Source organism: Pristiophorus japonicus, chromosome 8, assembly GCF_044704955.1.
Source record: "Pristiophorus japonicus isolate sPriJap1 chromosome 8, sPriJap1.hap1, whole genome shotgun sequence".
NCBI classification, from domain to species: Eukaryota; Metazoa; Chordata; class Chondrichthyes; family Pristiophoridae; genus Pristiophorus; species Pristiophorus japonicus.
In genome coordinates, this window is record NC_091984.1 from 32,468,928 (window position 1) to 32,486,149 (window position 17,222).

Here is a 17,222-nt window from a genome sequence, read left to right on the forward strand (position 1 = left end):
TGCTTTGACTGTCGTCCCCAAGGACACATTTTATTTTTTCCATCATTATTTTGTTCAGATGTCTCAACTTGGAAAATACACGTCAAAAATTACAATACATTTATTTTTAATTAGTATGTGAGTTTTTTTGAATGCAGCTTCATATCGTAATCCAACATTCAATTATTTTAACAATACTTCATGCTGCAATGAGCTGAATTAAGCATCTACATTGATAGAGTCAATACTATTTGGTGCAGTGCATATTTATATTTTGTAAGACCCAAGTGCATACATGTTATTTATACAGCTTAGAAAACTGTGGAAAAATTTTGCCCTTTACAAGGTCAGGCACATCAATAAATCCAGTATCTTAGTGAATGGATCTTAAATGAAATGCAAGAGTTGCTGGAAATATCAAGAGTATTATAATGCAATTTCTTATAACTCTGCAGTTAGAGCATATGCAATGTAGAAACGATCCAAGCATGCATCGGCATGATTTTTTTGTATTCGTTCATGGGATATGGGCTGGCAAGGCCAACATTTATTGCCCATTCCTATTTTCCCTTGAGAAGGTGGTAATGAGCCATCTTGAACTGCTGCAGTCCACGATACTACTTTGTATTGGTTTAGCACAACTGAGTGGTTTGCTAGGCCATATAAGAGTCAACTACATTGCTGTGGGTCACATATAGACCAGACCAGGTAAGGACAGCAGATTTCCTTCCCTAAAGGACATTAGTGAATAAGATGTTTTTTTTACAACAATCCAACAATTTAATGGTCACCATTTTGGGTTGTATAAAAGCACAGTTAAGTTATGTTACATTACTCCTGGCTCAGTTTGTCAGTTAGTTATGCGGACACAACATAATTTGGCGACGAGGATGACTCAAATTAACCTTAAGCTTAAATAAAGGAGACTAGAAAGGTATGAGGGCAGAGTTGGCTAAAGTGGACTGGGAAAATAGATTAAAGTATGGGACAGTTGATGAGCAGTGGCAGACATTTCAGGAGATATTTCATAACTCGCAACAAAAATAAAGCCCATTGAGAAGGAAACACTGTAAGAGAAGGAATAACCATCCGTGGCTAACTAAGGAAATAAGGGATGGTATCAAATTGAAAACAAGGGTATAAATGTGGCCAAGACTAGTGGCAGGCCAGAGGTTAGCGAAACTTTTAAAAGCCAGCAAAGAGCGACTAAAAAATTGATAAAGAGAGGGAAGATAGATTATGAAAGTAAACTAGCACAAAATGTAAAAACACATAGTAAGAGTTTCCACAGGTACATAAAAAGTAAAAGAGTAGATAAAGTAAATGTTGGTCCCCGAGAGGATGAGACTGGGGAATTAATAATGGAGAACAGGGAAATAGCAGAGACGTTGAACAAATATTTTGTATCGGTCGTCACGGTAGAAGACACTAAAAACATCCCGATAGTGGATAATCAAGGGTCTATAGGGAGGGAGGAACTTAACACAATCACTATCACTAATGAAGTAGTACTCGGTAAAATAATGGGACTAACTGTCCCATACGGCCCCTCGAGCCTGCTCCGTCATTTAATACGATCATGGCTGATACAATCATGGACTCAGGTCCACTTCCCTGCCCACTCCCCATAACCCCTTATCCCCTTATCATTTAAGAAACTGTCTATTTCTGTCTTAAATTTATTCAATGTCCCAGTTTCCACAGTTCTCTGAGGCAGCGAATTTCACAGATTTACAACCCAATGAGAGAAGAAATTTCTCCTCATCTCAGTTTTAAATGGGCGGCCCCTTATTCTAAGATCATGCCCTCGAGTTCTAGTCTCCCCCATCAGTGGAAACATCCTCTCTGCATCCACCTTGTCAAGCCCCCTCGTAATCTTATACGTTTCAATAAGATTCTTCTGAATTCCAATGAGTAGAGGCCCAACCTACTCAACCTTTCCTCATAAGTCAACCCCCTCATCTCTGGGATCAACCTAGTGAACCTTCTCTGAACTGCTTCCAAAACAAATATATCTTTTCGTAAATATGGAAACCAAAACTGCACGTAGTATTCCAGGTGTGGCCTCACCAATACCCTATATAACTGTAGCAAGACATCCCTGCTTTTATACTCCATCCCCTTGGCAATAAAGGCTAAGATTCTATTGGCCTTCCTGATCACTTGCTGTACCTGCATACTATCCTTTTGTGTTTCATGCACAAGTACCCCCCAGGTCCTTTTGTACTGTAGCACTTTGCAATTTTTCTCCATTTAAATAATAACTTGCTCTTTGATTTTTTTTCTGCCAAAGTGCATGACCTCACACTTTCCAACATTATACTCCATCTGCCAAATTTTTGCCCACTCACTTATCCTGCCTATGTCCTTTTGCAGATATTTTGTGTCCTCCTCACACATTGCTTTTCCTCCTATCTTTGTATCATCAGCAAACTTGGCTACGTTACACTCAGTCCCTTCTTCCAAGTCGTTAATATAGATTGTAAATAGTTGGGGTCCCAGCACTGATCCCTGCAGTACTCCACTAGTTACTGATTGCGAATCAGAGAATGAACCATTTTTCCCGACTCTGTTTTCTGTTAGTTAGCCAAACCTCTACCCATGCTAATATATTACCCCCAACCCCGTGAAATGTTATCTTGTGCAATAACCTTTTATGTGGCACCTTGTCAAATGACTTCTGGAAATCCAAATACACCACTTTATCCACACTGTTCGTTACATCCTCAAAGAATTCCAGCAAATTCGTCATACATGACTTCCCCTTCATAAATCCATGCTGATTCTGCCTGACCGAATTTTGCTTTTCCAAATGTCCTGCTATTGTTTCTTTAATAATGGACTCCAACATTTTCCCAACCACAGATGTTAGGCTAACTAGTCTATAGTTTCCTGCTTTTTGTCTGCCTCCTTTTTTAAATAGGGGCGTTACATTTGCAGTTTTCCAATCTGCTGGGACCTCCCCAGATTCCAGGGAATTTTGGTAAATTACAACCAATGCATCCATAATCCCTGCCGTTACGTCTCTTAAGATCCTAGGATGCAAGTCATTCATGACGCATGATGATCTGTATCAGCATCGACACATGCCCTACAGACTAACTTCTGCACCAAATGCATGTCAGAAGATTGTCACTACTATTCGAGCAGGCATAGAGGGAGTTCTCAATCTGCTTGACGATATTGTCGTCCATGGATGGACAATGGAAGAACATGACCAGTGACTTCACGCAGTTATGGCTAGACTTGCTACACATGACATTACACTTAATGCCAATAAGTGTACATTCGCTGCTGGAGAAATAAACTTTCTGGACTACAGAGTCACAGCACAAGGTTTGACAACACTGACATGATCCAGCGAATGCAGGAGGCTAGCAACATCAAGGAACTTTCATTATTCCTCGGCACTTGCAACTTCTATCTGAAGTTTGTCCCACACTACGCACATATTACTGAACCACTTCGCAAGTTGCTGCACAACGACGCCCCTTGGGAATGGCCAGATCCCAGGCTCAGGCATTCACCATGCTTAAGGAGAAAATCATATCCCCTCCTATCCTCACGCACTTTGATCCGAATGCCACTATGTACATCACTATGGATGCATCAGGTACCACCTTGGGTGCTGTGCTCTTGCAATGGATTGATGGCCTGAAACGCCCAGTCGCCTTCGCCTCTCGCACACTCGCGTCTGCAGAATGTAAATACTCTCCAGGGGAATGCGAAGCACTCGCTTGTATCTACGCATGTGAACGCTGGCACATCTACATCTATGTCAGGAAATTCACTCTCCGTACGGATCACCAAGTGCTAACTACACTACTCTCTTAAACTGGATCTGGGCACAGACCACTACGAATCAGCCGATGGTCAGATCGTCTTCATCAGTATAACTTTGATGTACAGTACATCGCTGGCAGTCACAACCATGTAGCTGACATGCTCAGCCGCTCGACACCTGTTTCGGACTCTGGTGCTGAATTGTTCACAGATATGTCACGTCGATCATCACTCAGTCCATCAGAAATCTTGTCTCCTGTGACAAACACAGAGCGATGCTACGCTCCAGCACGTGTACCATTTCCTCCAGACTGAGTGGCCTAAGCAAATTCCGGAAGAGCTGAAAGCCTTCCACAGACTTCGTAATGAATTTTCCATTTGGAACGATAGCTGCCTAGCTCGTGGTGATAGAGCAGTAATTTCCAAGTCACGTCAACAGTGCGTTCTCTCGTTGGCACACAATGGACACCCTGGCATTGTCCATATGAAGCAGAAATGTCATGATTCAGTATGGTGGCCTGGGATTGACACACGCATTGAGGAGTTCGTCACACACTGTGAAACATACAGTCTGAGCGAAAAGGCCACAAACATCTGACCAACGCCAATGAAGCCCATTACATGGCCACAAAAACCATGGCAACAACTTCAGTTGGATATCTTCGGTCCAGTTGAAGCAGCTCCTTATTGTAGTCCATGACCTGCATTCCAAATGGCCAGAAATTGCTACACGTTCAGTGACCTCATCAACGATCGTCACTGTTCTGCAGCGTATGTACACGAAGTGGGGCCTCCCAGAGGTCATAATCACTGACAATGGACCACAGTTTATGTCCGACCAGTTTGTGGATTTCCTCACTCATCGTGCTATCGAGCATCGCCTTACTGCTCGGTACAATTCTCAAAGCAATGAAGGTGTTGAGCATTTTAACCATGTCATCAAAGAGGGTTTGAAAGTCAACCTCGCAGCAGGCCAAACATTCGACGAAGCGATTCAAACCATTCTCCGCACATACCGTTCGACAAAGCACTCGCTAACGGGGAAGACACCCGCTGAGCTCATGATTGGCTGGAATCTTCGCTGGCTACTGGACATTCTCAAACCCCCAGCCAAACCTAGCACAAAGATAACCACACTCGCATCCCAGATTTCAGAATGGCAACAGAATGGGAAGGAGGCACCGTTCTGTTTCCCAACCGAAAACCTTGATCAAACACCGCAAGCTCTACGCTGGTCTCAGCGTATCAGAACACAGCCTGGTTATCTCAAGGACTTTGTCTGTACAGAGACTGTGGTTTTAAAAAGCGGGGTAATATGTTGTGTTCAATGGGGCAGGCATTGGGCCTCCCCTACTTAGGATTCTTCAGCGGCCTTGGCTGCTGGTATCAACCAAAAGTAAGTTTTGAATTTTTATTTGCCCACATATACCTTCCTGGGAGTCAGAAGGAACAGAAATACTCCCCCTGACTCTACAGTTGAAGTTAAAAAAAAACCTACCTGTATTTACATTATCTATTTATAAGAACATAAGAACATAAGAAATAGGAGCAGGAGTAGGCCATACGACCCCTTGAGCCTGCTCCATTTAATACGATCATGGCTGATCTGATCATGGACTCAAGTCCACTTCCCTGCCCACTCTCCATAACCTCTTATTCCCTTATCGTTCAAGAAACTATCCATTTCTGTCTTAAATTTATTCAATGTCCCAGCTTCCACAGCTCTCTGAGGCATGAATTCCACAGATCCACAACCCTCTGAGAGAAGAAATTTCTTCTCATCTCAGTTTTAAATGGGCGGCCCCTTATTCTAAGATTATGCCCTCTAGTTCTAATCTCCTCAATCAGCGGAAACATCCTCTCTGCATCCAACCTTGTCAAGCCCCCTCATAATCTTATACATTTCGATAAGATCACCTCTCATTCTTCTGAATTCCAATGAGCAGAGGCCCAACCTACTCAACCTTTCCTCATAAGTCAACCCCCTGTCATAAGTCAATCTCTGGAATCAACCTTGTGAACCTTCTCTGAACTGCCTCCAAAGCAAGTATATCTTTTCGTAAATATGGAAACCAAACCTGTACGCAGTAGTCCAGGTGTGGCCTCACCAATAGCCTCTACAACTGTAGCAAGGCTTCCCTGCTTTTATACTCCATCCCTTTTGCAATAAAGGCCAAGATTCCATTGGCCTTCCTGATCACTTGCTGTACCTGCATACTAACCTTTTGTGTTTCATGCATTTCATTCCTTTCGGCATTTTGCAAAACCTGTCTCCTCTAATCTTCTTTTGTCTAATAAAAACAAATTTAGTTGAGCGTCCCTTTTCATAATTTGAAACCCTCCAACTTAAATTATCCTTGTTCTTCTTTGAAATCTCTTCAGCATATAAATGTCCTTTTAAAGGTAGAATAATCCAAATTGCACACACTGCTCCAAATATGGTCTGACTAATAATCTACTCAAGGTCCGAGTAACTTGACATTTATTGAATGGTCAACAATCACAGACATTATTTTTCTTTTTCACTTTTATTCATGGACAACCTTTCATTGAGTTCAAGTTAATTGTGTCCTGTGCCAATGAGTCATTCCTTAGCCGAGCTACTTATTTTCTGCATATCTCCTTGAATGCTATCAACCTTTCTTATACTAGTCACTTGTCTACATAGTTTAGTGTTATTGCAGGTTGAAAGCATCATAACTTTGAGTGGATCTGAAATTTGCTCAATCTTCACTTATCAAAACTGATGTGAAGAACTGATCTGAATAATATGTTTATCATTTCCTGATCATATTTCTAGCCACTTTATTTCCACTTGGTCTTTCACACTTGAGTTTCGTACATCACTAAATATTTATTTTAGATCCATCTTGTTATTACAGACAAGAGAGTCCCTTAAAATGTCTAAATAAATTGTAGCATTTAACAGGAAAGAGGTTGTTTTATTTGGTGTTTACTAAAGTCTCTAATAAAGGAACCGCTTCTGCATAGTACTCAATTCATGAGCCAAGTAAAATGCTGTAGTTTCTTCTGCAAGCCTAGCAAGGCTAAATACCTTCTGTTCTTGAAGTTTAGCAAACTAACTAGTACAAAGCTATGTTTATCATCATTTTGCATCTTAACAAGCAGGAAAGCAACTTTCTGACCCCATAAAATTGGTCACCAATCCCGATGTGCTGAAAGAAAATTTCAGAGCTATGACTCAGAATCCATTAATAAAATGCAAAGTCTCCAGTTGTGTAGTGAAGCAATCATGGTCACCAACTGAGGTAAGAGACAGTATAAACAGCTAAAGGAAAAGGCTTACACAAGTGCCAAGAAAAGTGGAAATCCGGCAGACTGGGAGAGCTATGAAAAGCAACATTGGGATACAAAGAAAGTTATAGAAGGCGCAAAAGACAAATATGAAAAAGGACTTGCCAGGGAAATAAAAGCTAATAGTAAATGGTTTTATAAGTGTATCAACAGAAAGTGAGTAGTAAAGGAAATGTTGCTCATTAAAGATGAATGCAGGCTAGACTATAATGGATAATAAAGAATAACAGAACTTTGTATCTATTTTCACAGTGGAGAAAGAGGACATGTAATCAACAGTGCAAGGCAACCTAAAAATAAGTGAAAGTGTATTTAATACAAGTAAAATATGATAATGGAGAGAATAATGGGACTTATGATAGATAAGTCACCAGGATTTGATAGTTTCAAACTCCAGTGTATTAAAAAAGTGAGGAAATTGCAGATACATTAGTCATAATTTTCCAAAGACCTCTAGATTCAGAAAGTATGTAAATGTCACCCCATTAATTAAGAAGCAAGACAGGGAGGGAGGAACCAGGTAACTACAGACCTGTTAGCTTATCAGTTATGGGAATTTTACTAGAATTTATCATCAGAGCCAGAGTGAACACTTGGCCAAGTATCAGTTGATCAAAAAGATCAACCTTGGAATTACACACTAGGTCAATCAGCATCTGAAAAGAAATAAGACAGCTGGTGACATTTGGGTGTGCACTCTTCATTTGAACTGAAGACAACAGTAAGTTAAATAAGTATGCAAAAGTAAGATTGAAAGAAATAGACGGAAAAGAGGTGAGGAGGAAGAGAGAGAAGCAATATTTACCTCAATCATAGATAGGAAATTGATAGGTTGACTGACCTGCACATTACTAGATAGAAGACTCCTAGATGATACGAAAGATCATTTGTAGATTTACAGGCAACATGTGCACATCCTCTTTAGTGATCAAAATTTTCAACATGGTCCACTTAATTGGAACAGTCCTCCAGCAAATGAGTAGTTGGTGTTTTTGGTGTAGGTTAGCAAACCCCTTTCGAACATCATAAATCTAACTCAGATACTGATAACTTCCGTCCATGGATGATTTATTTAGTGCACATGGTACTCCCATTTTTGGGTGTTATTAGAATATAGGAACATTGCTAACACTTGGAAATTGTCCCTGAGCATGCTTCACCAGTATTAAGTATACACATCTATGTGAAATGCAATCTATTCTATTCTTAGAAAAAATTAATTGGAATAAGACATATTTCTTGCTCCCTCGACTTATGTACTGCCTTAGCAGCACTGTTACAAGCTTTGCGTCTTGTCTGGCTATAGCAGCATTGGTTATTCTGGTAATTGGTTTGATCCCCTATCATTTAAGAGTGTATCTCCACTGTTCAATATCTAACTATATGATAATGTAACCCACAAGTGTAACAATAGTACCCTCTTGTGATCTGAACTGGATATTCATGTCTTTCACTCATGTACCTCTACAATCATTTTTAAGGCAGACAAAGGAAAGACTTGGTAAGACAAAGTCAGGTACAAAACATTGAGTTGAGTTCTTTCTCAGCAAGTGAACATACAGTGTAACAGTTACGAACAGACTCCTTAATTCAGCTGCAACTTGTAATAATTTTAATAATACAAAATAATGAACACACTAGGCTTCCCACATCAGTCTTGCTTAACTTAATCAAAATAACTCATTACCCTCCTGCATTCTAAGTCTTACAATAGCTTGTTCTTGTAGCTTTCCATTTAAACACCTGTCTGTGAGTGAGTCTGTTTTTACTTTTATCTTCAAGTGCTCCCCGCTTTGTGTCTGACTCCGAGTATTCTGACGTAGAATCATAGAATCATATAAATTTGCAGCACAGAAGAAGGCCAGTTCTATTTCCTTAGACATATAGGCAGAGTTATGTTGGAAGGAGGAGGCAGAGAGGTGGAGCTGTTCACAGAGGTCACTCATTATAGGTTAAGTCAGCCAAATCTGGAGTTCAACCCCCTCAATCCGTCTACCCCAGCTTCATTACTACCCGAGTCCCCTTTTACAGTTCAGGCACATCTGCTGGCACATTTCTAAACTTGTAGAAGCTCTCCAGTATCCAGTGAATCTTTTCATTACTTTAGCAGTACTTTGCAAAATTCCTCCCCAGTTGCTTTCAGCACCCTTAATCTCTATAGATCTTAATTAAAGGTAATTAATAAATCATCATAGGTGGTCCCTCAAACGAGGATGACTTGCTTCCACATGAGTTCACAGATGTTTCAATGAAGGACCCGACGTTCCAGTCCTGAACTCCAATTGAGGGAGTGGAAGATGCCTGTGCGTGGATTGTTTTAACGTGTGGTGACCGTTGAACACCAGCCACCACACGGGCTTGACAGAGCTAGGTCTTGGTCCAGTGGCAAGGGTTAACCAGGACGACTGGAGACCTGCTCTGCTGCACGGACCTAGTGCGCACACATAGCGCAGTGTGGGCAGCACCGAGCTGCCAATTAATAAATAAGGCTTAAGTGAGTACTGTTATACTGTATTTTATTAATTTGTTGGAAAAAATGCTCCATTAAAGAGAAGGAAACAAAAACTTGACTCATCACACCCACAAATCATCCCCAAACCCTTCATAATCAATCAACAACTACTGCTAGACAAAGACAGCAGCCAATTTTGGCACAGCAAGGTCCCACAGACAGCACATGAGATGAATAAGCAGATAATCTTTTTTTGGTAAAAATAGATTGAGTGAGGGTTGATAACCACAGTACCAGGAGATCCTCTAGAAATAGTGCCATGGATCATTTACAGCAACTGGAACAAGTACATGCTGTCTTGATCGTACATCTTTTATGTCCAGATGGTGGCACCTCTAATAAAACAGTACTCTCTCAGGATAAGAATGCAATTTAAATATATGCAGCACAACATTTTAAATCATTAGAAAACACTTAAATTAACTGTCAATAAGGCTTCAGAGCAGCAATTAGACAAATGTTATAGGATAGCCTCAGTGAAGATTGCCACTCCAATCTGCCAAACCAAGTTTCATGAGCATTTGTTATCCCCTACTGAGGTTAGGATAGCAACAGTTTACTTCAGCTGCATTTACCTTCCAGCAGACATATGGAAATAAGGCCAACAGTACCTGAAGCACTGTAGTGCCCCAAAGATGATGTCTTTTATTAATGAACATGGAGGGCTAAGATCTACTTTGTACCCAATGTACTGGGTGCAGAGTAATGTAGGTGGATAGATTCTAGGGCACCAGGAGCCTGAGGATCTTCAAGTTCCAATTTGCGATGCAAATTATGCCTATTCCCAATAATACGACTGGTGTACAGCAAGTAATCAGGAAGGCAAATGGATTGTTGGCCTTTATTGCAAGGGAGATAGAGTATAAAAGCGGAGAAGTCCTGCTACAACTGTACAGGGTATTGGTAAGGCCACACCTAGAATACTGTGTACAGTTTTGGTCTCCGTATTTAAGGAAGGATATATTTGCAGTGGAGGCAGTTCAGAGAAGGTTCACTAGGTTGATTCCGGAGATGAGAGGGTTGACTTATGAAGATAGGTTGAGTAAGTTGGGCTTATACACATTGGAGTTCAGAAGAATGAGAGGTGATCGTATTGAAATGAGGGGGCTCGATAAGTTGGATGCAGAGAGGATATTTCCACTCATAGGGGAAACTAAAACTAGGGGACATAGTCTCAGAATAAGGGGCTGCCCATTTAAAACTGAGATGAAGAGAAATTTCTTCTCAGAGCATTGTAAATCTATGCAGTTCTCTGCCCCAGAGAGCTGTGGAGGCTGGGTCATCGAATATATTTAAGGTGGAGATAGACAGATTTTTGAATGATAAGGGAATAAAGGGTTATGGGGAGCGGGCAGGGAAGTGGAGCTGAGTCCATGATCAGATCAGCCATAATTTTATTGAATGGCGGAGCAGGCATGAGGGGCCGAATGGCCTACTCTTGCTCCTATTTCTTATGTTCTTATGTTCTTATCAGAAAAGGCCACTAGTTGCTCAATGCCCATTTCCAGAAGGGCAGTGAACAAGTTCTTAAATTTTATTTTTAGATAGCCCTACCTTCCACTCAAGTCTGTTGAGCCTCAATAGGCTGATTTTGCTCAGCCAATTTCTTTTCCCCCCCAAAGATCTAAATCGTTTGCATGCTGCTAGCGTAGGAATTCTCACCCTAAAGTAAAGAACAATGTGCCAAGAGCAACATTTAAATATTCAAATGAGCTAACCTTGTATTATCATTTATGTGCAGTCACATGCAATGCTTAAGAAGCAGCAGTCCGAATGCCACTGCGTTGTAACTGCATTATCGGCCCCATGCTTCCGACTAACTGATGCAGAGGCTGCCCTTATGATACATCTCTCAGGGAATCTGTAGCTTGCTTATTTGATCATAATCTGTTTTGTTGGGGATTCATGGCAGCAGACATTAAGTAAGAGAGAGGGACACAGTGGAGAAAATAACAGAAAATAAATGAAAGAAAAACTTCGGATTCAACTCTACGAGTTATACAAGACATTTTGAAATTACTATTACCTGTATGTGTTATTGCGAGAAAATCAAAAGGATAAAAGGCTAAAATTCTTATCAATGTAAAATGCCATAACTAATTATGCATCCATGTAATGTGTGTTCAGTTTGCACTTGTTTAAATAGCAGACATGCTCATTATCTGCAGTATATCTGTAATGCTTCAGTAAACAGTTTAATGGGTGTGATGTTTAACCAATTTCAGAAGTCTCTGTAATTTCAGCTTTAGCAGCTCATTAATGTATTTTTTTTGACAGTGTACAGATGATTTTACTGCAATTTTACACCTTTCATCTTCTTAAACCCCAGAATGTCATGATTTACTTCTATGATTAGGGACTCTTCAAAGACAAATGAAATAAGCTCTGCAATAGAGGGTTAACAGTCAATGTTTAAGAGTCAACACTGTATGTACTTTTACATATTGCAATTTTTGGCACAGCTGTGTAATTTAGATTTTTTATTACACTGAAGTGTGACATTATCATGGATTTATTATTGTCAATCAACCAATCAGGACACAGGCATTTCTTTACCACAATAATCAGCATCACATCACCCATTAGAGAAACCTGGCAAATAAAGATAAGCAGAGCTGCAGTAAAACAATGTTGTGAACAGCTATTCACGTGGGAATGGTGCCCAATCATTCAGAAGGTTGTTAAGGAAAATGCAAAAAAAAAACAATGCTAAGCACTTTCTCATTAAAATGCCCCAAACAACGCTTTTAGAATTAATTTTTATAAGTGATAAACCAGCCTCTAAAGATTTTCCTAATTTTTATTAGTCTTAATCCTTGGAAAAAAGCCCAGAACATGCTATAAAAAAAATCACTGCCCTCTCACTGCAGGGATAGTTGGTTGAAATGAAAAGACTTTAATATTATTTCCATTGAGGTGATTTGACCCTTGCTTATGATGCTACTTTGCAGGGAATTTGGACTATTTTTCCGTGAATGAAAAAAAATCAGTTATATGGCACATGTAAGTGAATGTATTGTGCCAGCATAACCTCAGAATCAAATATCACTTGCAGCTAATCACAGATTTATTTTTTGAAAAAAGGGTTACAGAAATATGGAGCTGTCGCTTAAGCTACACTATTCAATGAAACAGTGCAATTACTACGGTACACTTAAGAAAATTCTACAGTGCTAAGTAAATATAATAGGCAAATGAAGCTATGTTGCTAGGCAGCTAGTTTATTCATGTACCATTTCTGAAGCTCCTTTCAGTTTCACTGTTTTACTGCATATTTATTCTTCCATTACTTAAAAAATTACGTACGTCAAATCACCTTGTGTAAATATCAAGCTATTGTAAATGGTTAATGCAAGAACCCTGGCCTCAGTTGGTTAAAGGGGATTTATGAATGGTTCTTATTTAGTGACAAATTCTAAGTCCTTTCTACAGTTCGCCCAGGCTGAGGCCAATGAAAGAAATGATAGAACTAGGAACTTCTGTGGAAAATATTTGGTGTTGTTGAATTTAAGAGCTAGGAAATGGTTTGTCTGTTGGAGTACATTTTTTTAAATTCATTCTGGAATGTGAGCATCACTGACATGGTCAACATTTATTGCCCATCGCTGAGAAGGTGGCGAGCCGCCTTCTTGAACCGCTGCAGTCCTTGTGGTGAAGGTACTCCACAGTGCTGTTGGGGAGGGAGTTCCAGGATTTTGACCCAACGACGATGAAAGAATGGCGATATATTTCCAAGTCAGGATGGTGTGTTACTTGGAGGGGAACTTGGAGGTGATGGTGTTCCTATCAGCCTGCTGCTCTTGTCCTTCTAGGTGGTAGAGGTCGCAGGTTTGGGAGGTGCTGCCGAAGAAGCTGTGGTGAGTTGCTGCAGTGCATCTTATAGATGGTACACACCATCTACACTCCATATATATAGATGGTTTCCCAAAGGAACCATCTCAGTTATGTTCTGAGGAAAGGTCGTCGACCTGAAACGTTAACTCTGTTTCTCTCTCCACAGATGCTGCCTGACCTGCTGAGTATTTCCAGCATTTTCTGTTTTCATTTCAGTCATGGTCAAGTAGTTCTCAATCAGTATGGGATCTGTCACCTGTGACAGAATATGGCTCGGTAGGGCACAAAATAAGAAAATACAGTTTAACTAATACCAAATAATGTTACATTGTGGATACTGACACAAGCTAACAATATAATACCTCAAGGGAACAAAAAAAACTCTCAATTAAGTTATACTCCTTTTCAAAGCTTCTCAAGATAAATTTAGAACAAGTACAGTAGTTTATAATTGCTTACCTGAAGAATTGCGGAGAATGGAACCAAATGCACTGATGACAACATTTGCTTTTAAACGAATAATTTGGTCTTCATCTTCAATCCAATCCCCAGCATCATTCTGCTCCGTACGAACAAACTCAATTGCAGAAATGCGCTGACCTTTCAGAATAATTCTTCTTGGTGACATGCAAGGGAAAAACTCGCATCTCTCTTCTTTTGCTAGTTCCATCTAATAGACAATTACAAGAGCAAGAAACAGGACAACTTTGACTTTGTGGTAATATTAGAGTGTGATGTAGAACATATCCATTGCATTCTAAATTATGGACATCATGCAGAACCTAAGTTTACAGAAATGTAATGTTACTTGTTCTGAGCCAACTATTATTCTTCCTGTTGTGTTTCACTTTCTAAACACTTGTTTGTAGGGAAGATTCTTACAAGCTATATGATGCCAGCATGATTGTTGTTCAACAAGGAAAACTCCCATGATCCCCCTCTAGTGTCTGGATAAGTACATGCCATCCAACCCTTCCTTCCTTTAAAATAGACTGCAATTTTCTAAAAGACCTTCCAAAATGTAACATACAAACTTTTAAAGAAAAATCACCATTTAGATATGACTGGGATCTCCTGAAAGGGAGATTGTAAATAGGCAACTGGCCTAAAATTAGAACCTCTAAAATTAGTTGTGTTCAGTTTGCATGATAATTCTTGAAGGATACATTTCTGGTCATTTGAGTAGTTGCAGTTGAAATAAGTCTGCAAATCAGAGTACAGGCAAATAGTTTATATCAGTTTTTTCACAAGGGCACAATCACCAAACTTGATTTCACTAGGTTTGGCATGGCATTTTCAAACAGCATAATGACTCACTTCTGCCTAAGCATTGTGACTTTCCTTCACAATCTTATCATTTTACTTGGATGTGACAGCATGAGGTGCTGTGATTCTTAATTTGTGATGGAGCATAGTTGTTGCAGGTCCTTCACCCATAGTGCAGTGAGGCATAGATGGTAGTCATTTACACAGGAATTGCCTACACTGTTACTGCCAAGATAAAGTATCCAACTGAACAGTCTGAACACATTTCTTGATTGCTTTCATGAATCTTTGAGCCTCAGAGCTCGTGGCTGGCCATTGTGGTGCAATTTGATCGTGGTGAAATCCAAGTTGTTCTGCACATTACTGCAATTCTGCAATTCTACAATGGAGATCCATGCAACAGTGGCTCTCGCAGTTGTAAATGTGGTTACTTCAACTGCTGGAAATTAGGAAATATTGTCAAGCACTCCGAATAGGTTTTCTGAATGAAGTGTTCCTAAAAAATCAACATATAGGGCTGGACTTTCCATCTTCTGCTGCCCCTCTTAGCGCCCCGGAGGGGCGACAATGGCAGCGGGAATGGTTTAGGGGTGGGCAGCCAGCTTGCAGCGCCCTGCCGGGAAATTAGTTGGCGGTTTTGCGAGGGCGCTGAGCAGCACCGCCTGGGAGCGTCGAGCCCATGTGGAATGCCAGCAGTTTTGACGGCGCATCGATTTTGAACTGAAGCTGAGTCCCTAGCGCCCTGTGATGCGCCCTAGTGGGACTGCCTGAGAGCTGTTCCGGCGACAGTGAGTGAAGTAAGTCATGAATGAGGTAAGTGTGATTGTTTCGTTTATTTTTATTTTTGCGATTTATCCTAATGTGGGGTAGTCAAGGTATTGGGAATGTTTTTTTTGTGTGTTTTGTGCCTATTCTTTTTTCACAGAAGCCTCTCTTAGTGCGCTCCGAGGCTGGCTCTTTAGCTCTGGATTTTCAGTGGATCAGCCAGCCTAGCGCCCCAAAAGAGGTGTGCAACGCCTCCCTTAGCACTCCGCTCCACACTCAGGGCCCAGCTGGCGAATTTTGTGGGAACACAAACCATATCCTAGCGCAATCCCGAAATGACCAAAACTGAAAATCCAGCTCCATACCATGGATAATCAGGTAGATCTGATATGTCGAGTGGTGCTGTCATGTGTTAACAGTTGTCACCTGACAGCAGAGACATCTTTTAATAGCTTTTTCTATTTTATTGGCTATAACTAGGAATCACACTTTGTTTCTGAGGAAGGCCTTAGTTTTGATCATCTCTTGATGACCAAAGTGGGTGAGAGATATTACTCCATCCCTGTGATATATTCACAGAGCACAGCACACACAGCTTTCTAATATGGCAGGCAGCTCTCTCGGAAGCCTTCGGAACTGCTGTTTCTGTTTAATTATTAACTCTGTAGTTGCAGTACAAAAAACGTCCACATCCACAGTGCGGAGCTACAAACATTACAACCTCACAGACATTACACTTCTCCCTCCTTAATGAAGAAGTTATTATAACAACATCATACATAACTTGCATATTTATATATAAAACATGATATAGACTTATTTTTTTCCATATTTACAAATTTAACTTAACCACTTGTTTTCTGTTTTGAAGAGGATACCTTCGCTCTCGAACAGAACCTTCCAAACATGGTGTCGAATCTAAACTCATTCGAGGCTCATCCTGAGGAACATTTTCCTCCACGGAATTTCCTTGATTTTCATTTGAACTCACTAACTTCAGGCTGTTTGTTTTCCTGACTCGGACACAAACTTACATTCTGATTTTCTCTTGGATTTGTTTCCAGTACATTGGATTTATGATTTGCTATTGGTGTATCAAAACTATCTGATGAGTCAGAAATGATTGAACCATTCCCAACTTCAACTCCTTCCCTGTCTGTAGGTAAAATATAATCAATATGAGCAAACCTAACCTGTCCATTATCAAACATCTTTTCCAAATATGTGCGAGGACCACATATCTTCCCCACTCTTCCTAGTAACCACTTTAACCATTTATGGTGATGGTTCTTCACTCTCACCTTCTGGTTTAATTTCACACTTCTCTCTTTTACTCTACCTCTATCATGATTCTCTTTCTGTCTTAATTGTGTCTCTTGTATGGACTGTACCAAATTTGGTTTTAACAACGAGAATCTGGTTCATGGCTGTCGTTTGAGAAACAACTCTGCTGGTGCTCTACCAGTAGTTGTGTGAGGAGTATTACAATATGTAATCAAAAAATTAACCAATTTGTGATCCGATGACAACTGTCGTTTCTTTGGATTTGGATCTAACATTTGTTTTATGAGGGCACGTTTTACAATTTGTACATTGCGCTCTGCTGCACCATTTGAGGCAGGGTGGTATGGTGGAACCTTGGTATGTTTCACACCATTTTTGCTCGTGAACTGTGCAAATTCTTCTGAACAAAATTGTGGTCCGTTATCCAAAATAATTTCTTCTGGGAGCCCTAATGAAGAAAATAAACTTTGCAAAATGTCTAATG

At 40.3% G+C, this 17,222-nt stretch overlaps 1 protein-coding gene across 2 annotated transcripts in view; it reads right to left on the bottom strand.

The window, feature by feature from the left end:
• Positions 1-17,222, bottom strand: part of LOC139268039 (dihydropyrimidine dehydrogenase [NADP(+)]-like) — a 1,057,241-nt gene that overhangs the window by 487,866 nt on the left and 552,153 nt on the right. For both annotated transcript variants that reach the window (XM_070886024.1, XM_070886025.1), the window contains one exon: positions 13,883-14,093. In XM_070886024.1, the coding sequence (XP_070742125.1) occupies positions 13,883-14,093 (211 nt within the window). The remainder of the gene's footprint in view (positions 1-13,882; positions 14,094-17,222) is intronic.